Source organism: Netta rufina, assembly GCF_964035555.1.
Source record: "Netta rufina genome assembly, chromosome: 1".
Taxonomy (NCBI): Eukaryota; Metazoa; Chordata; class Aves; order Anseriformes; family Anatidae; genus Netta; species Netta rufina.
The window spans coordinates 12,272,471-12,292,518 of NC_140123.1; the positions used below are offsets into that span (position 1 = coordinate 12,272,471).

General features: G+C 46.8%; 1 protein-coding gene across 1 annotated transcript in view; it reads right to left on the minus strand.

Annotated features, from left to right (window-relative positions):
• The window catches only part of MAML2 (mastermind like transcriptional coactivator 2), a 205,584-nt gene continuing 185,536 nt past the window's right edge, over window positions 1-20,048 (minus strand). The window contains exons 3-5 of the mRNA XM_084300598.1: window positions 14,016-14,219; window positions 10,134-10,245; window positions 1-4,693 (exon numbers count right to left, since the gene is read on the minus strand). Coding sequence (XP_084156724.1) covers window positions 3,714-4,693; window positions 10,134-10,245; window positions 14,016-14,219 — 1,296 coding nt within the window. The 3' untranslated portion in view covers window positions 1-3,713. The remainder of the gene's footprint in view (window positions 4,694-10,133; window positions 10,246-14,015; window positions 14,220-20,048) is intronic.

The window sequence follows — 20,048 nt, forward strand, 5'->3', positions numbered from 1 at the left end:
TTGGCAGAGTTTTGATAGCTACTGAAAAACATACTATTCATGTTTAGGTGAAAAATAAATGGAGTCAAATAAGTGTCACTGCATAGTACTAGGAGGTATATACAGCCACATGTAAAAATGCATAAACACAAACATTTCTGTACAGCAACTTCTCTTTTCAGTCTGTATAGCGAACACTGGTTTATAATATGGGGAAAATATAAAGCAGACATACATGCAACAAGGACATGACAGTTACATAGGTCCCACCTGCCTCCCGAGAGTTACAACAACAACATCAACAATAATAATAATAAAAGCCTTTTTCAGGGAAAAAAATTTGAAACCTGGAATGTTTTCATGTTGAGGTTTCCAGAGAGCTTCAGATTTCAAATATATCTGAAGTTGATTTAAAGGCTTGATTCAAAGCCCTGTGAAGGCAATGGAAAGACTCCATTGGTTTCAGTGAGCTTGGGGTCAGGCCCAGCTATTTAACCATGATCCCATTCTGCCCTCCCCCAAAATCCAAAGTTGAAGTCTGCAGATAAAAATAAACAATCGTATCATACAAAACTTTGTATATAGAATACAAAAGGTAACCATTGACTTTTTGTATAAAATACAACTTTTGATAGTATATTTATTTCACATATGTATAAATATAACCCAAATAATATGATTTTATTATTCCTACCAAAATATTATTACTTTTTGTTTTTGTTTTCGTTTTTGTTTTTTTTTTTACAAAAGTTTACAAAACAAATAATTCTTTATATTTACAACCCAATACTGCGAAGAGTGCCCGGTTGATGATGAAAAATAGACTATAAGGGTAGTGCACTTAGCCATTGCAAAGAAAGAGAAACAAGGACGCTAACTCTGTTCAGACACGGGTGTTCTGAAGAAATGATACCGGATTCAAGTTTTGGTTCCAAGTGTCTTTCAAAAGCTCACGTTTGAAATGTATCAGGCATCTTTATAGGACTGCAAATGGCCTCTACCTTGTTAAGTTTAATAAGACAGAATGACATTGTGGTCCTGGGCATGGCCCTGACAGCCCAGTGCCTTCTCCACTGTAGGGTGAGGCCAACAGGACAAAGCTCAGCATTGAATCCAGCACTGGACGACAGCTTGAAGGCTTGGGACCTCGTCTGAACAATTTATTTTACATCATTTGAGGATCTGGAAAACAATCTGGTCTTAGTAGAGAAACCAGTGGTGGTTTTCTCGATGGCATGTGAGAGTAGCTGACATTACCAGCCTACCGTGCTCAGTGCTCATGATGAGACTAACTCAGCCTCAGCCTTAGTAGCATCGCAGTTGTCTGTTCGTACGAGAAATTCGGCAGTCACAGCTCATGGGGTGGTGTGCCTGTGCACAAGACAGATGAGCTGATCTTCCTTCCACGTTAAACTCCTGTAGCTATTATTTCAAGCCTAGTTTTGCACAAATTTATAGAGGACTCATTTGTTAGACTGCATCTGTATCATCCCAAACTGACGTGGGTCGCCAGTGGCCTGAGCTAAAAAGCTGCTTGAAGAGTTGGAAAAATTTGTACTGGCATATCAAAGGGGCTGCACACGCTCCAGTGAAAACTGGGGAGAAAAAGCAGCTTTCTGGGCAGCTGAGCAATGCAGGGTTGTGCAACCATCACTAGCTGGGGCAGAAGGGACTCTTCAGCATGGTTTCTCATCCTTCTTGTGAACAACATGTCTGGGAATGAGCAGCATCATGGACCAGCCCACCTCAACTGGTAAGTCTAACTAAATGCCCATGTTACACCTTTCCTGGAGGTGCTGGCACTTGTGCGTGTGACTGTGCTTGAAGCATCACAAAAAAATTGTGCCCACATGAAATGGCAAAGCGAAACGACTAGAAAAGGCTTATTAAAACCTCTCTTGAGAACTAGGTCAGTTAAGTGCAGAGGCTACTGTCAGATAGTCTTCTCATCCCTCTGCCACTAACAAGGACGAATAAAGCACTTGCATGGGGCAGAGCGGTGCCTCTTGGCGCTGCGGCATGTGAACGTAGGCATTGTCTTCCTTTGCCACATCTAGTTTTAGCTAATCCAGAGGAGGCTGTGAAACACGTCTCACCACATCATTTTAAAGAACTGCATTTTCATTTGTATTGCAAGATCTGTTCCCATCTATGAATTCTCCTGTCAGACTCACGGTGGAGCTGTATTATAGTGACATAGGACCTCCTTCTGATGTCCTTGCTAACAAGCCTGTAGAAGAAAATCTAACACAGTCAGGAATATTGTCTAGCAGTGAGGTCAAGTGGTGTGGAACAACCCATATCCTTACTACTCTGCTCTGTTAGCTTCCAAGGCAAAGTGGCTGCAAAATCTCCATGGCCCAGGTTAACTCCCTAACGCATAGAAATCGCTCAACGCAACGCTAACTGGGCCATCCCAAAATCCAGAACAGATGACTGACAGAAATATATCACCCAAACAGTTTCATTTACAAGCACGGATGAGGCTGAGTGGATACCACAAGTAACCCCGGTGGTTACAGCTGATGTGTCGCACGTGTGTGAGGGGTGTCATACGCATGCTGTGCTCAAGGAGACTGTGGTGACCTGGGCCACTGGTGGACCCTTTTCAACTCCCCCCATGTAAAAAAGGAGAGCTACAGAAAGTGGGATGAAGCCAAAATGCTGTGCAATCAAGATGTGAGCCTCTCCCCAGACAGCAGGACTGGCATTTCTGCAGGGATGAGCCTTTCTAATAGAAGAGGACTGGGCTGAGCTACCTGACACATGCCATGGGTTAAGATGAAAATGAGGATAGCTGCTGTGGCTTAGCAGTGTGTATTTGCCCTCCTCTAAGCTGGACCGGGAAAGTAGCCTCTGAGGGTCAAATCACAAGCACCTTTCTCGTTTAATTTGTCCATTAAGTCACTAGTATTCCTGGGGTAGGGCAAGGTGGCAAAGCAAGGCTTCTGAGCTTTGGCATCGTTCTTCTCATTTTTCCCTCAATGCCCCACGTGGTTGTGCTGCTGACAGGAGGGCAGCCTCCTCTGGTACCGGCTGCAAGTGCTGGAGAAAGGCAGACAACAAAAACTAGAGCACACCGAGTTACGCACTGATGTCTGTCACACGATCGGCTTCCTTCTCTCCTTGGACAGGACCACTTACCCTTTCATGTGGTACAAAACACAGAGGGTTTAAAACAAAAAAATTGGAAACACAAATGTGGGTTTGTACTACGTAGAAGTAAACAGTTTTTTGCAACACAATGAGATTTACACGGGGCCTGATCCTGTCAGGGCTGAGGAGTCCCAGGGCAGTTAAGGGCTGTGAAGACAGTGACTGAAGAGCTCTGGACCACTTGGGCTGTTACTTGCACCCACAAAAATGATGTCTCACAGCCCATACCACTGTCTGGGGCTTGCATTTGCAGGAAGTTAAACACATTTTGCCACACAGCACCCACGAGATGAGCTGATGTGTTTACCATGCACTGGGCACCAGCATGGGGAACAGACCCTTCACGTGTTCTCACTCCTTTGTGGCAGGCGTGAATATCACTTACATTATCATTTGATCGGGGGAGATATCAGTGTTGTTTCTTGAGCAACTCTTCAACTAGGGCAATCGCCCTATGTGGTATTTTAAAGGACAGCCCAGTTACTGGAGTGTAAATTAATAAAGCAGATTGTTGGCATCTAAAGAAAAAGCTAATGTCCTTACTGCTTCTTCATCGGTTTCACCCTCAGTACTGTCACTTACGAGTGGTTCCCCAAAATTTCATCAAGGTTGATGTCTTTCATCCAGTCATCGTTACCAGGTTCCGTTTTCAGTAAAGAATCTATAAAGTCTGAGTCACTGTTGAGCGCAGGCCCTATACTGTCACCCTGCTGGTTCAGAAAGTCAAACGCTAGGTCATTACCGTGGTCGCCTCCTTGGTAAGCCCGAGAGTTTTGGTTGGTAGACGTGAAACTGGTAGACGGCAGAGATGATGGCGGTGTCATGCTCGTTCCTGGCTGATTCAGGGTAGGCACAGTCTGTCCTCTGAGCTGGTTAGGTCTTATGCTTAGGCCTCGTAGTGAACCAGCTGATTGTCCATTTAGAGTCTGGTGCATTTGGTTTAGGGGAGGCCTCATTTGGACTCCCGCTGTTAACTGATTAGGAGGTGCCAACGCACGCTGAGGAAAATGGGGGTTGCCCATGTTGCGTTGCAAAGACTGGTTGGGGTACGGAGTGCCCGTGGGGAAACGGACCCCTGCGGGTTTCAGCGTGTCCTGCTGCTTCACAGCAGCTTCTTGCGGGGCCCAGTTCTGAGCAGTGGCGGTAGCTGTGATCATCACATTGGCCGGTCTCTGCACGGGGATACCCGTGGCTCCGTGGTTCAAACTGGGTCTTGCTTGCTGCGAGTTGACCACCGACCCAGTCCCAAAAGTAGCTACGTTGTTCCCCTGCGTCATGGTTTGCTGTCGAGACATCAGGGGGTTGTTCTGACTGGGCAGGACTTGATTTTGGTTTCTGTGTGGCTGCATTTGGTTCATTCCTGAAGTCACGTTGTATGCGCTCGGTTGGTTGCAGGAAAGGTTCCCGTAGCAGCCCATACTCCGAGTGGCAGGGACAGAAGGCATCCGGGTCCCAGCAGGGGTGGACATGAGGCTGGAGTTCTGGGGCATGATGCTATGTGTTGAAATTGGGTTTGATAAGGACATGCTGGAGCTCATGCTCACAGCTGGTGAGCCACCTGGAAAGAAGAAAACAAAAGTGTTAAAACAAACAGTGCATTGATGCATGGTGTCATTCAAATCCCTACAGGTTAAAAATTCAGAATGTCTTGAACAAGATACCTTGCTCTGAAGCATTTTCTGCACATAAACATCATATTTTGTGCATCAGCAAGCTGGAACTATGAGTCAGCAGTACCACTTATCTATGTTTTGTGGCCAGTGCTGCCCAGTGGAGGATCTTCCTCTACCAGCAAAACACAAGAAGAGAGGTTTCCTTTCTCTTCAGCCACCAAACCGCAACACAAGCTCACTTCTGTGGCAAATGTGCAGCTATGTAGTATCTGTTTTAAGGCTACAGTAAGTCATTTGTTCAATCTTGGCAGATTGCTTATGCACTTCAAGGGTCTGAATTAATCCCAGGCCTCACGGTCTGGTTGAAGAAGACCAAACATTTTCTAGATGTAGATGTAGATCTAGATCTAGATGTCACTTTGGAGAATCCCCCTCTCCATATGACCACCTGCTTCACAGCTTAAATTCCTTTAGAATCACAGAATCATTAAGGTTGGAAGAGATCTTCAAGATCATCTGGTCCAACCATCCTCCTACCACCAATGTCACCCACTGAACCATGTCCCCAAGCACCACCTAAAACCTTTCCTTGAACACCCCCAGGGACGGTGACTCCACCACCTCCCTGGGCAACCCGATCGAATGCCTGACTGCTCTTTCTGAGCAGAAATGTCTCCTCATTTCCAACCTGAACCTTCCCTGGTGCAACTTGAGGCCATTCCCTCTGGTCCTATCACTGGTTACCTGTGAGAAGAGGCTGACCCCCAGCTCCCCACAGCTTCCTTTAAGGTACCTGTAGAGAGCAATGAGGTCTGCCCTGAGCCTCCTCTTCCCCAGACCGAACACCCCCAGTTCCCTCAGCCTCTCCTCACAGGACTTGTGCTCCAGGCCCTTCACCAGCTTCGTAGCCCTGCTGCGGACACGCTCCAGGGCCTCGATGTCCTTCTTGTAGTGAGGGGCCCAAAACTGAACACAGTACTCAAGGTGTGGCCTCACCAGAGCAGAATACAGGGGGACGATCACATCCTTGTCCTGCTGGCTGCACTATTCCTAGTACAAGCCAGGATGCCGCTGGCCTTCTTGACCACAAAATCCTACAAGAAGTGCTGCTAGAAGTCAAATTCAAGGCAAACAAAGAGAGATAATTCTTCACACAACATGTGGGTCAGCTGAGGAATTCTTTGCTACGTGGTGCTGTATGAGCTAAATGCTGAGCTGGTTCCCAAAGTGTGGGAAAAGCTGACAAATGGGGCTTGCCACCAAGTTGTCTTCACATTTCAGTAATTCCACGAGCCTCTTCCAGAGGAGGGATGGAGGAGGCTTAACTACATACAGAGCTGGAGCTTTGCTATTTTCTATACAGCAAATAGTTGCAATTTTGTGGGACACTGCCTTAGTTCTCCTTATACCACAAACCCAGGCTGAATTTGACTAACTTCAACTTCATCATCCAATCTAATTACCTATTAGTCTGTTTGATTATTTTTATCACTGAGTCCGTCACCAAACCCTTCTTACTGTGCAGGTGCTTAAAGACTGTGGCTGTCTGCAGCATTCTCCAGATACATCAGTCTCAATGTGTGGCATGTTTCTCAGTCCTTCACTCATTCTTAGCTCTTTTCAGAACTTGCCAGTTTTCAGCATTTGATTTCAAGGCTGTACATCACAGCTACCCACAGTATTTAATGGCTCTTGCACAACTCCAACATGGATGTAAAGTAAGCTCATTTTTTCTTGTTCAGCATGACCTCAGACTGCCCTTTCGGCTGTAATCACACAGCCTGTTTGCAGTGATATTTGGAGACCTACCAGCCATTTCCTTATGTGCCATGTTAATTTTGTATCATTCTTTTTGTTTTTGTTTTATTTTTGTTTTTGTTTTTGTTTTAATCAAAATACACAGTACCAAGTCAGATGCTTAAAGCACACTACCCAAACAACTATTACCTTCATCATCCAAAGTTTTGCCTTCATTAAAAAAAACAAAAACCAAAAAAACATGCTACTTTGAAAAGATGTCTTTTACATAAATCCACAAGGCCTGACATCAATTATATTCCCTTCCTAAATCCTTTATTATATAGGCTATATTAGCTCCCCAGTATTTTTGCTGAGCTCTGCATTAGGTCATTACAGTATCAATTACCTACTTACTCTTTTAATTTTTGTTGTGGCTTTAGCTTTCTTCGTTGGAGTTTCAAGACTAAATAGAAAGTGACATTAAGAATTTGGAGAACCTCTCAGCCAGCTCTTTCAAAACTCTTGAACACAAATCATGTACATGCATATTTAAAAAGTCTATGTTTAGTAACAGCTGTTTAATATACTGTTCCTGTTGAAATTTCACCATAATGATGTTCAGTTCCCTCAGACTGGAACTGAAGAAAAAATTATCATATATTTCTGCCGTTTTTGCATTATTTTTATACGTATGCTATTTCTGTTTAGTAATAGAAGCAAAAGGTTCCTTGTTTCTTTAACTACTTGAAAATAATTTGCTCCCAATTCAATATTAACACTGAGTGTGACTTCACAACCACAGTTACTTAATCCAAGTCAATATAAACATAGCTACCTAAACTGAGAAGCTCACCTTAGGCAGGCTCACCTGAAGGCAGGCTCAGAAGCTGGCTCCAAGCAGGAGCTACTTATTTATAAATAACCTACTGAGATTGTCCCTGCTGATCTAAAATCCAAATACAACCCCAGAGCTGCTCAGCCCCTGGGACAGGATTTGCCCTGAGGAACCCACCATTGGATTCTCCCCTGGGTCCTAGGCTGCTGCTGGGGACCTACCTGATGACTGAACTGAGCTCTGGAAATGGAGAAAATCAGTGCTAAGCAGCTAGCCTCACAATTAGCCTCATCTTTGGCTTTGTTAGTTGGTTGTACATTGCTCTGTTTCTTTGAAATACTGTCACGCTTCTTTGTAGGGGTGATAGGGATCGGTGCCCTCATCCTTTGCTGCCTCAGGCTGGTAGTGAGGTGGAGGAGTGGCACAGAAACCAGTGGTGTTCCCAAAGATCTGGAATAGTGTCTGGGGAGATCCAGTCCTCTCCCCGCAGCTGAACTGAAACAGCTGCAACACGTCTGAGGGGTCACTTCACTTGCCACTGGGATGAAGCCCTCTCAGGGTGCCCCTCCCAGCCATGGGGCAGCCCCAGGAGCTGGCATCGCACTCCTGGTGCAAATGCCACGCACTTTAAAGGGCACGAGTGGCTGGGACACGGGTTGTACATGTTGTGCAAAAGACGAAGTTTCCTCTTTCTTTGTATTCCTATTTTTATCCTTTTTATTTTTAACACAAATACTTTCCGTCCTGATTTCTTCCAGATGGGAAGATGTTTCTTCCCCAGCAGTGCTGTGTACAGCAGCTGGACACCCCGGGCTGTGGCGATTCTGCAAAACTCCTTCACTGTCCGATCCACCTGCTAGCATCACGGGGGGTTATTGCTGTCACCTGGCACTACAGGGAAAAGCACAGAGGACTAAAATGCTTAACCATGTGTCTCCAGGCCCCTCCGGTATTTTAGTTAACTTTGTTTTTCTTCTTCCCCGACCTGAGCAAAGCTATTCCCAGAAAAAAGGGAACAGATTCCCTGCTGTTTCTCCCTTATGAAAGAGTTTCCTAATCACTCTGTCTGGTAGCTCTGCTGCGAGCTCCCAGCACAGCCCTTTCTCCCAGGCTCACCCAAAAAGCTGCTCTCCTGCCTGGGCATACTCAGTGGGGAGTTGAGATTTGAATGGGCAAGAACTGCCAATCCCACATGTCACAAACCCAGGAGATGTGACTCCAAATACCATGAGGCTGGCAAAGAGTCCATCAGATTTAGAAGAAGGAGAGCAACATAACAATGGAGATCTACTTATGTTGGAGCCTTTAACAGATGTGGCTGCAGTCATTTCCATTTTCTCTCTGTATTGTTTTTTAAGCAAAAGCCAAGAATCTCAGTTAATCATCTGATTCCAGGAATGAGCTTTTAAACAACACGTCAAATCACAGGATTCCCCAGCAAACTGCCAGTGTTGTCAAGGCATTTGGTTTAATAGCACTGGAGGTATGAAGCCAGCAAACGGGGCTCGCTGTCCCCTGTGGCATTGTCCTCACCGTGGGTTGTTACCCTGGCATCAGTGATGCTTGTGCAAGTTTACTGAGATGGGAAACACCCAGACCCATCAGAAAGCAACTCTTTCCAGACTGCAGCAAGCTTGTCACTGCTGGGATGTGCAGACAGCAGTCACTGAATGTGGCCTGAGCAGCCCAGCCCTTCCACATGTACACGGGCTGTTGGTGCCGTAGTCAGCAGCTTGGGCAGGGGTGGCATGGGAGCCAGCTGCAGTTGGGAACCCACTGAAAACAAAACAAGGTGAAAACATTCTGCTACAAAGGACAGGTAGGAAGGAATTGCTCAAATCCCTGCAGAATTTGCACAGCCAACAGTTACAGAAAAACAAACAAACCAAAACCTCTTTTTTCCCCTCAGTGTGTTGTATACAAACAACACTAGAAGGCAAAGGATCCCTTTATATTTAAATGCACAGACACTTTGCAGGATAAAGAACATCCTCTGATCCCATCTGCTGCATTCCCAAGACCCTCTCTCTTTTTCCAGAAATTTTTCCTTACTCTTCCTTCGCACTCTGAGCAGCCTGCAGCTAACCAGCAAGGTGAGCAGCATGAAAAGCCAAGCATGCAGTCCTGTCCAAGTAGGCTCTCCAAGGAGCTGAGGAGGTGAAACTAAAGCCCTGTCCTGAGTTGCTAGGAGTTTTCTGCCCTGGGCAGTTGTGGCTGAAAGCAGGGGCTTTCACCCTACTGGTTGACTGGCCTGTTGAAATGCTGCTTGTAGAGCAGCACTGAGGCCACACCATGGCATATTAAAAAAAAATGAATCAAAAGTTCAGATGGTCACTGGTTGCCTATGGTGGTGACACAGGAAATACTTAAACATCAATATAGGGGTCCTCGTGCTGTACGTGATCTACCATTTGAAGGGAGGCATGTTCCTCATCTTACTCTCTGAAGCAAGATGTACCATGTACGTGAAACATCTGGATGGAGCGAGGCTGCACATTCACAAAGACACCTCTATATCAAGTGTCTGGGTGCACATCAGCCCCAGGCAGTGCTAAAGGGATGAGCACCACCCTCTCCTTCCCTGTGCCTGAGAGGTGCAGTGTCAGCCCTGATGACCCACCAGCTGCTTCTCCAGCCCATCCTTCTCAGTGGTGGGGGCGGTAAGGCAAACAGCATGGGAGCAGCAGCCAGCACTCACTGCACTGATACCTAGAAAATCAACCCCCTGTTATCAGCACATGCTCAGCTTTTCTGGATGGTCCTGCAACTGGAAGGAAGGAAAGAGTTTCATTTAGCAGATGGGCACTTACCAGGATATTGGTTTGCTTGTTGCATATTGACCACGTTCCTTCTTTGGTCTTTATAATCCGGTGGCGGTCGCGTCAAGTGTCTGTTCAGCTGATCTTGTGGAGTGATTTTCTCCTAGAGGATGAAAGTAGAAATAGATTCATTTGCTTTTCTTTATTTTTTTCCCGGCTCTGTGTTTTACCTGCCTCTTTCTTTTCTCAGTATGTACAAGCTGAAGTGTTTCTTCCCTTTATCCTCTCTGGTCCACGGGAGAGGATTTCAGTGGCATCTGCAAACCTGTGCCGTCACACACTGAAGCCTGTATGGAAATCTTTCTGCTGATTGTCTTGTGTTTGAGCCTGTTCTAGCTTTCTTTAAAATCTCTGAGAGCTGCTCAGCCTCTGAGAACATCGGCCATGTCTGCACAGCAGTACAAAGTCTCACATCTCACATCCGCACCATCCTGCTCCCCTTACTTATCAGACAGAGGGGATGATGGTTCCCCATGGCTCCCTCCCCACCTGTGCAGCTGGGTTTGCTTACAGAGAAAAACAGAGAGCACAGAGGCAGAGCAAACACCCAGGTCCAACCCAAATATGCAGCCGGGATGCAGCTGGAGAGCGCGAGGACCAGACCTGCAAGGACCACACCTGCCCCTTGGCTGCGTCAATATTCACCAGCCCATTCCACCCAGGCTGACCAGCTGATGTGCACAGCTGGCAAAGAGGATTTCAGGGATTTCAGCTTGCCATTAAACATGCTTTGTCCCATCCCTCCCTCTTTTTCTTCTTCCTACATTGGAGGAGCTGCCATAAAAATCAACAAAACCCATTCCTTTGTCATCCCTCATATCTTTCCTCACCAGGGATGCTGGCAGGAGACATGGCCAGGGTTTGGCAAGGACTGTGCTGGGATGGTTGTTGTTCATACCACTCACCACTGCCCTGTGCTTCCCTATACACGTACACAGCACTGTCTTACCTCTTACACCAGGAGTACAAACACTGGGGAAAGGGCAGTGCGAAAAGAAAGCTGAAAAGGCCAAGTAGTAAGGGACATTTTTAGTTTTGGGCCTGCAGCAGCACATGTCCAGTGAAGAAAAGATAGAAACCCAAGCCATGATCCCTTCCAACTCAAACCGTTCTGTGATTAAGTGTGGGCACTGGAGTCAGCAGCATGAGGTGAAGCCGTTCCTGTTCCTGGACCCTGACGCTGTGACTTGGTGTCTGCAGTGTTACTGCCCAAGGACTTCTTGGTGAGGCCGCACCCAGAGTAGCTCTGGGCTCCCCAGTACAACAGGGACAGGGATTTAGGGCCACCAAGATGATGAAGGCACTGGAGCACTTCTGTGAGAAGAGGCTGAGAGAGCTGGGGCTGCTCAGCCTGGAGAAGAGGAGGCTCAGGGGGATCTCATCAGTGTCTGTGAACACCTGAAGGGAGGGAGCACAGAGGATGGGGCCAGGCTCTTGTCAGTGGTGCCCAGTGCCAGGGCAAGAGGCAATGGACACAAACTGGCACACAGGAGGCTCCCTCTGATCACCAGGCACCACTTCTGTGCTGGGTGGGTGATGGAGCCCTGGCACAGGCTGCCCAGAGGCTGTGGGGTCTCCCTCCCTCAAAATCTCCTTGCCGTGGCCCCAGGCGGCCTGCTCTGGGTGTCCCTGCTTGAGCAGGGGTTGGACCAGATGGACCCAGAGGTCCCTTCCCACCTGAATTAATCTGGGATTCTGGGATTATGATTTTGCAATATGAGGCACCATGGCAGGAAAACGTGACTCTGACCACCTCAGTCACGAATTTGTCACATTGCTGGTGTGTATGTGCCTCCTGGTGTCATGCTTACTGGTCACGCTTCACCCACTTCTCTGCAGCCCACTGGGCCTGTGCTTTGTGCTTGGAGGGCTGAAGAAGTTGTTGAGGAAGCCATCTCAAAGGCTCTCCCCCAGCTGCACCCCAGCCTGGGCAGGAAGGGAAATGACATTTCCACATGGGCAGAGGCCGAGGGCATCCAGTGAACCACCAGCAGGTGCAACCCGTGCCTGTATTTGCCTCAGGGAACTTGGAGTTGCCTGAACATCAAACCAGCCCATCCATGTGGAAGAGCCTGGCAGGTGTCTGAAGCCGATCAGAGTCATTCAGGTGCCCGAAACAGCACACAAGTGGACTCTCTTGTGATTTATTTTTTTTTTTCTTTTGCCAGGGGCTCTTAAAAAAGCAGAGGGAAGAGCCTTTCTTGTGGTACTTAGGCATTTCCCTAACACATTCTGGGAGTGAGTGGCCTGATTAAGATTTATAGGGCTTGTTTCAACATAGCAGCCAGCCCAAACCCTTGCAAAGAAGAAAGGCAAGTTAACTTCCAGGAAATCCCTGTGATACCTGCAAAAACTACAGCTCAGCTTTGTGTGTATTTCTATGTCCACAACACAAAAGCAGATGCAAACTGATCTAAAAATCTCATTCTGTAGAGCTATTTTAATTTCTTTTTAGCTTTTACTTATTTTTTAAAATAGCTATATGAGCAATTACATTTTCATTCTGATAAAAATTCTGCAGAAAACCGCAGCACAGAGGTGACTTGACACTTCAGTTCTTTTCTGCATAAATTAAAAAGCCAACAAATATTTCCTTTATAGGGCAAATGAAGTCCTTAACTTCAAACTCGAGCTTTTTAAATTGTATTTTTGGAATGGAAATACATTTGTAAACAACGAGATATTATCTATAAAATCTGAATCATTTCTGCTTTGAAAACATCCACATAAAACCATGGATGTTTTTCCATTTCTGTGTTCTTTAATTATTCAACATCATTCACTAAGTATGCCAGTATTTCTGAACTTATGTTTTTATAGAGAAAAGAAATTTTGGATTCAAAATACCAGGCCAGCATGATAGGGTCTACCCTGTAGGCTGTCCTACATAAGCCATAGCCTGGGGGTCTGCTGCCACTGCAGCCTGGGGGAAGCAAAGTAGGTGGCAGTGTCACCTCCATCCTTCTCCAGCATCCTCCCTGCAGCCCTTCCCTAGCTGCAGCAGGTCACAAGTGTTACTTTCTGCTTGCCCAAAGGACGTGAGAGGCTCTGCTCCTCTAGGACTTTTCTTCTCCATGCTTTGGCAAGCAGAACTATGGAGGAATGGTGAAGATGAGTGTGCACAGCGCATGTGATACTGTTTTGGGCAGATGGTCCCACTGCACTGCTGATGGGTCATGAAGCACCTTCAGCGGACTCAGTTTGTGTGATATCAATAGCAGTGCTATTTTCGTGAAACAAAACTAGTGAGTTATAGCATTTATCTTTCCCAACAAGATCATGCCTCAGAAAATGACTAGAAACTCCCAATTGCTCTCTCAGATACCGAGGGACAGAGAAGAACTGGTTACAAATATCTGGAAATGCATAAAGAGAAATGGAGAAAGGAAGACTCATGGACGATCCCAGCCAAGCACACAATTTTGTCTTGAACACTAAAATCAGTGTACCCAATCTTTGTTTACACACAAGCACTTCATACCATGCTGCCTAGGTTGCAGGGCCTGTAAGTCAGCTTTCTTCTGTGGTCAAAGCAGTGTCACAGTGCATCTTAGCTTACCTTACTTGAGAAACAACTGAAAATATTCATACACCTTGAATTTAGCATATGCTTATACTGTTCTTATAATGAAGCAACAGTAGCTCAGATACTTGAGTTGTTTCACATAAACCCAAGTAGGTTTCAAAAGGGCTTAGCAAAGTGCTGAAAAATATGAGGCACACTCTAAAAGGTCTAGGCTTTGCCAAAATGACCTCAAAGTCTTGTGGGCTTTCTTCTCCCTGTCTTAGCTTTCTTTTCTATTGTTTCCATGAAAATCATGAAAATCTTTTTTTTTTTTTTTTCCCTATAAAATAAGGGATTGGAAAACTTACAGCTTCTGCCAACATCTGCTGCTGTAGAAGGAGTTGTTTTTGCTCCATCATTTGCCGTTGCAGAGCCTGTTTCTTTTCCATCAGTTGCTGATTCAACATTGATTGCTGGGATGAGTTCATGTAACCACTTCCAGTGTTTGGATTTGAGCAAGAACTGGAGCTTGGAGTGGGGCCAGATCCCTGGCCTACCACAGAGTGTTGATCCTGAAACAGAAGAAATGGCTTGTGAAGGATGAAAATAATAACAAGCATCAAGAAAAGGAAATAAACCTTTTTATGCAATTTGCTCAAGTACAGGACACAGCCCACAGACGCTCAGGACAAGTGACCGACACAAAGGCTTCGACAAAATAAGAAAGTGATGGGGTAACTTTATCGCTCGTGGAAGACTTTGAAAACTTGCCAGGTGGTTCCAGTGGCAAACCTCAGCGTTGTACCAGGAGCTTGGGAAACGCTAACAGAAGTAACTGAGCCGTCCTGGGGACCTTTCCGGAAACTTCCACTGGGCCGCATGGCAGGCTGTTTGACCACAAGGGAACAAACTCTGCATCTGCTGGCTCCTACCATCTGGTGAGCAGCAGCAAGGATTGTTTAGAGCCTCGTTGCTGGAAGAGCCTCGTTGCTGGAAGTGGCATCTATTGTTAGAAAACACAGGAGTCACAAGCTGTGACTTTGCGGTGGGGCGAGTGGTGCTGTTTCCATTTGTCCCTTCACCTCCCTCATAAGAGCAATCACTGAGAGATTGCTAATTGTATCCCATTAGCACAGGGTTCAATAAATGGGCTTAGAGCTTGCCAGCTTCCTTGGTAAAACAAATGTGTAACTGGACGATTCTTTAAAGAAGGTTTTAGGGTCTCCCCAGTCTTTGCTATGGACCTAGATCTGCTTCCTCCTCCCCATGGGCAGCTTCATGAGGAAGGGATGGCAAAAAGTTATCGCAGGAGGCAATGGGGAAGGTACTTGGGAACTCCAGACCATGAACATCCAGGATCCAAACAGACCTGGGATGACAATATGCTGTTCATTTTCTTTCACCCGTGGTTTCTCTTGGCACAATATGTTTTCTGTCTACTTGCTCCACCAGGGTTTGGTACTTGGACCTTCACCGCATGTGGGAAAGAGCTTTCTCAGTCCGCACACAAGAATGTGTTAGCCCATAAAAACATTCAGCCTGTGTTGGCTGTCACTCAGCAGTCAGATATTTCTTAGCTGCCCAGCTGCACAGAAAATAGCAGAAACTGGGGAGATCACGACAGTTTAGAGAAACATTGTTTTTCTGGCTGCCTTGGTACAATTCCCTGTAGGAACCCCACTGCTGGATCCTGTCCAACCTACCAGCCAGCAGTACAATTGTCCCAGAGCTCAGGAATCAAAGAAAACTGCAGTTTGGTGCTGCCTGAAAGGCCCCAGCTCAGTCTCAAGGAGCGGTCCCAGCATCTGGGCACTACCTTGGGGAAGCTCTGCTCCAAGGCCATTGCCTCCCAAGGCACCCAAGGAAATTAGGACTGGCCGGGCAGCTTACCCATACCCTGAAGACCACGGGGCACCGATGCAGATCGCTCTGAAAACCCTTGGGAAGCTCATTTCTGTGCCTTAGTTTTTGCTCAGTGCCTTCAGCACACAGACGCACCCCCTCACACACAGTAACATGCACACTGCAAACTAATCCAACTTATCTTTATACCATCTGGCATGGAAGAAACACAGCGATTGTTATGGTTATTTCTATTTTAAAATAATTCCGTGGCTTTTAGATGGGGCCGCACGAGTGCATAGCTAGCTAGATAAAAGTATTCGATGTCTCTTAACGAAATAAAAACCATGACTTTCTGCTGGAGCCACCTGCAGCCCCCAAGGCAGTGTTACAAACCCACCCTCGAAAATTTATTGGGCTCTTACACAATTATATCCCGCACACTTTCCTTCAGTTCCAGAAGGAATCCAGGACTGCTCGGCATTGCCACATTTTTCAGCCCTTATGTTAGCTGCAAGATAGAAAATACCTCCTCTCAACAGACCTGCTTGCCAAGTTGTTGCGCAAACTTTTTTGTCTTTCTTAAAATATTTTGAAAAGAAAAATATGTTACAATAAATTGGCTTTGACTCCTATATTCAAATGACACTCTAGCTTGAACCCGGCCACATGTTACATCCATTAATAGGTTTCATCTGCTGTGCTTTCGCACAGATAATGCAGGCTCCACCAAATGCGCCTTCGTAGTCCAGCCTAAAAAAAAAATCAGCAACAGAGCCCAACCTTCTCTCTCTCCCTCATCCCCTGCCAGCTCATGTGAGCTGTGGGAAGGGACTTTGTTTTCAGATAAACTGGGCAGTGTCCATTCACACTACCTATAAAAGAAAGCTTTTCTCTAACAGCAACTGGCGCAAAGCTCTGGCTGCTTGGCAAAAGGGCCCTGAGAAAACAGTATAAATCGAGAACTTGGAGCCAGTTTGGTTTTTTGCATTCAGTCCTTTCTCTGCTGTTTGTGAAATGTCGGCATGAGCCTGTGAGGCTGTGGTGTGATCCTCGTCTGCTCTTCTGTAGCAGTGATGAGGCAGGAGAGGGCAGAACAGCTCCAGGGGCTAGCTGTGTGCCAGCATCCCCCTTCCCACACCTTGCTCTGCCCCTCACTCACATCCCCACGGACCTGAAGGCATTCCTGACATGCCACCAGTGACACGGCACTCTGCCCCTGTGCCTGGACAAAGCATGCTACCCTCCATGCAAGGGAAAAGCAGATTGGGGTTGCAGCTACCCTGCTCTCACCAAACCATGCCATCCCACACCATAGCCTGCTCTGCTACATCTCCACACCTCTGAGGTTGCCCCCACATCCCTGGTGCTGGGGTACAGCCACAGCAGTGCTCGGGGTGCCAAGGCAGAGCCCTCCCTGGTGTTACTGTGAGATACAGGAGCAAGGAGAAGCAGGAAGAGCAGCAGGGACAGTGAAAGCACTGCAGAGCTGGTAGCACAACTGGGGGTTTGTCTGCAAGCATCACAAAGAACATTTTGCTCAAATGTTTAAATTAGCAGTAAATCAAAACATTGAAAACTGGGTTTGCTTTTCACTTTCCCTGATGCAGCTGACTTGTATTTATACAAACATTTATCCCTTTCCTTTCCTTTCCTTTCCTTTCCTTTCCTTTCCTTTCCTTTCCTTTCCTTTCCTTTCCTTTCCTTTCCTTTCCTTTCCTTTCCTTTCCTTTCCTTTCCTTTCCTTTCCTTTCCTTTCCTTTCCTTTCCTTTCCTTTCCTTTCCTTTCCTTTCCTTTCCTTTCCTTTCCTTTCCTTTCCTTTCCTTTCCTTTCACTTCTGGATTCAAGAAACGAGGAATTAAAAGAAAAAAAAGCGACAGGCTCCGAATTATTCACCAAAGCCCACTCACTGACTGCTGTGTGCCTCACCAAGAGCTGCTTCCCCAGCACTTCCCAGGGGAGGAGCTGGGTGAATTTGTGTCCACCCAGTGACCTGTCCTTTGCCTTTTGTTCCTCTGTGAGCCCCTGGTGTGCACCTCCCCTGCTTCTGCTGGCATCCTCCTTCCCACAGCCCAAAATTCAGCTTCTCCAGCGGCTCCCAGGGCCGAGCTCAGAGCAGTACCACGCTTACACAGAAAAAAAATAAAAATCTCTGAGCCATCTCTTTTCTGCTGCATCTCGTGCATGCACAGACACCCTTCTGCAAAGTGCTGGGCTTTCCATGGACGTCTCGACCCTAGGTACCATGTCCTGGCCTCAGACAGGGAAACCAAACAGCGGCAGGGCCGTGGCAGGCTGCCTGCAGAGTAAGAGCTCTTTCAGCTTTACTGAGAAAAAAAAAAAAAAAGCAAGAGCGTTTTCTTATTTTTAGGAATAACTCCCACTCGGGACTGGAATGCAGAGGGCTGCTTCCCGCGCCAGGGTACGCTGCGAGAGCCCCAGGCAGCTCCCGAGGTTGGGGCGATTTGCAACAGCTGAGGATCTCGTTTACGTATCGGGGCTGGAAATAACACAGACTGGGCAGAAATGCAGCCAGCCTGATTCTGCCTTGCCTCATTGCTTGTTCGGTATCTCTCCGAGCACCTCGGGCTCGTTCATCCTTTTTCCATATGGGCACGTAACAGCACCAAAGTGCATCTCCTCTGAGCTGAGCTCTCTGACTTCCATCAGATTCCCCCAAAATGCCTTCCAGAGCCCTCCCTTCACTACAGAGAGGGACCAGGCTGTATAATTAGGCTCTAGGTGCCTAATTTAGACAACCAAGCTAGGAGCCCAAATTAGATGATAGGAACATTCCCTGACACTCCTAATTTTAGATGCCTGTAGTCACACCTAAGTGAGATGCCTGGCAGAGCGGGTGTGAACAACCAAGCACTGGTGAACTGCTTTTTAAGGATGCTGTACAGAATGACCCAAAAGCCTTTTGAGTTAATCACGCAGAAGGCATTGTTACAGGTTGAATTTCATCTAATACCCTGCCAGAGAGGGCTTTACGGTTTCTAGCAAAATCACAGTCATACATGTATTTGAGCCTCTCAGTTAGCCAAAATTAGAGGAAATAGCATTTGGAAAAAAACTGAAAATTGCAAGATCCCAAGACCTGTTTTTCTATGTCCAATATCTAGAGATACAGCTGGGTGAGGAGTGCAAAATATTTCCATTAAGTAATTTTGTGGAGTGTTTATAAGAAGCTGGCTCAGCCACATGAGGCCATCTCCTGTGTTTTTCTCCTCGGACCATCTGAGCTCTCAGGACAAATACACTCAGGGCCAACCATGTTTTCAAGGCACATGCACGAGGAATCACGGACACCAGCGCTGGCAATTTCACAAGCCCAGGCTATCTGCCAGAAATACTTGTGCCTTCATCCAACCAGGGAAAAGAAGCACATGCTGTGTCAGTCCTCCAAACAGTGGAGCTCAAAGAGGAATCGTGGGCCTATCGCCCCAGATGCTGCGACACTGGAAAAGATCATGACAGTAGGGAGCCCGTGCCTCGTTTTTGCAGCTCCAGTGAAGTGACAAGGCTGGGGGACACCTCCAGCAGGCACCCAGCTTGCAGAGGGAGATGTTCTTCAGCACAGCCAGCTGCTGGGACAGCCAGACAGCCACGCTGTTTAAAAGGGCAGGGTTTTCTGACTCACCGAAAGGGAGGTGGGTCACCACGTGGGGCTGCCCCAAACAACTGCCACCAAGTTGCACTGAACCCTCCACTGGGCCCAAAATGTGTCTGAGAGCACTATTCCTGCTGTGCAACCAGCTGTGCTTGCCCAGGAAGGACTTTGCTCCTATTTGCATCCAGGAGCTACCTGCACCAGCTCTTCAAGGTAGCGTGGGTGTCTTCCTGGGGTGCAGCATGCTGCCACGCAGAGAGTGCCATTTCCTAAATGGCACGGTAGAGCAGGAAATCTGGCATTGCTCTGCTAAGCCCCCATCCATCATCCTATCATCCACCACCGTTACCCCTGGATCTCCCTTGCAGTCACCTGCAGGCCAGCCGAGGAGCTGTGCTCGCCTGCAGAGTCCCACGGGACTGCAAGAGGGCAAAACCAAGGGATGTTTCAAAAGCTTTTCCCTCCTATTTTTCTTTTTTTATTTCTTTTTTTTATTATTATTTTTTTTTGACTCCTGCAACATTTCTGCATTTTCCATCAGATGTAAACCTATAATATTTAAGAAATTTATATGTAAAAATAACAAAAACAGATACATTGCACAAACTCCTAGCTAAAAATGGGTGATCTGCTATCTCGAAGGAGTCGATCCCACTTTTGATGAGAAACCAAAGGAGTTTTACAGATAGATAGCTATTTATGTAGTTCTTCATAGAAACCCTTTATAGCTTTTTGCCTTCTGAGCCCCGCCAAGCAAGCTGCTCACTGCTGAGATCCCTGTGAACTGATTTCCAGCCGTTGGTGATTTATTTGCCGTCTCGCCGTAATCCCCAGGCAGGAGGAGGCTGCTTGCTGGGGAGCCGCACAGCCCTATAGCCACTAGCAGGCACTCTTACAACAACCTTTCCACCCAAACCCGTTAAAATTGGGCAAAGTGGGAGCTGC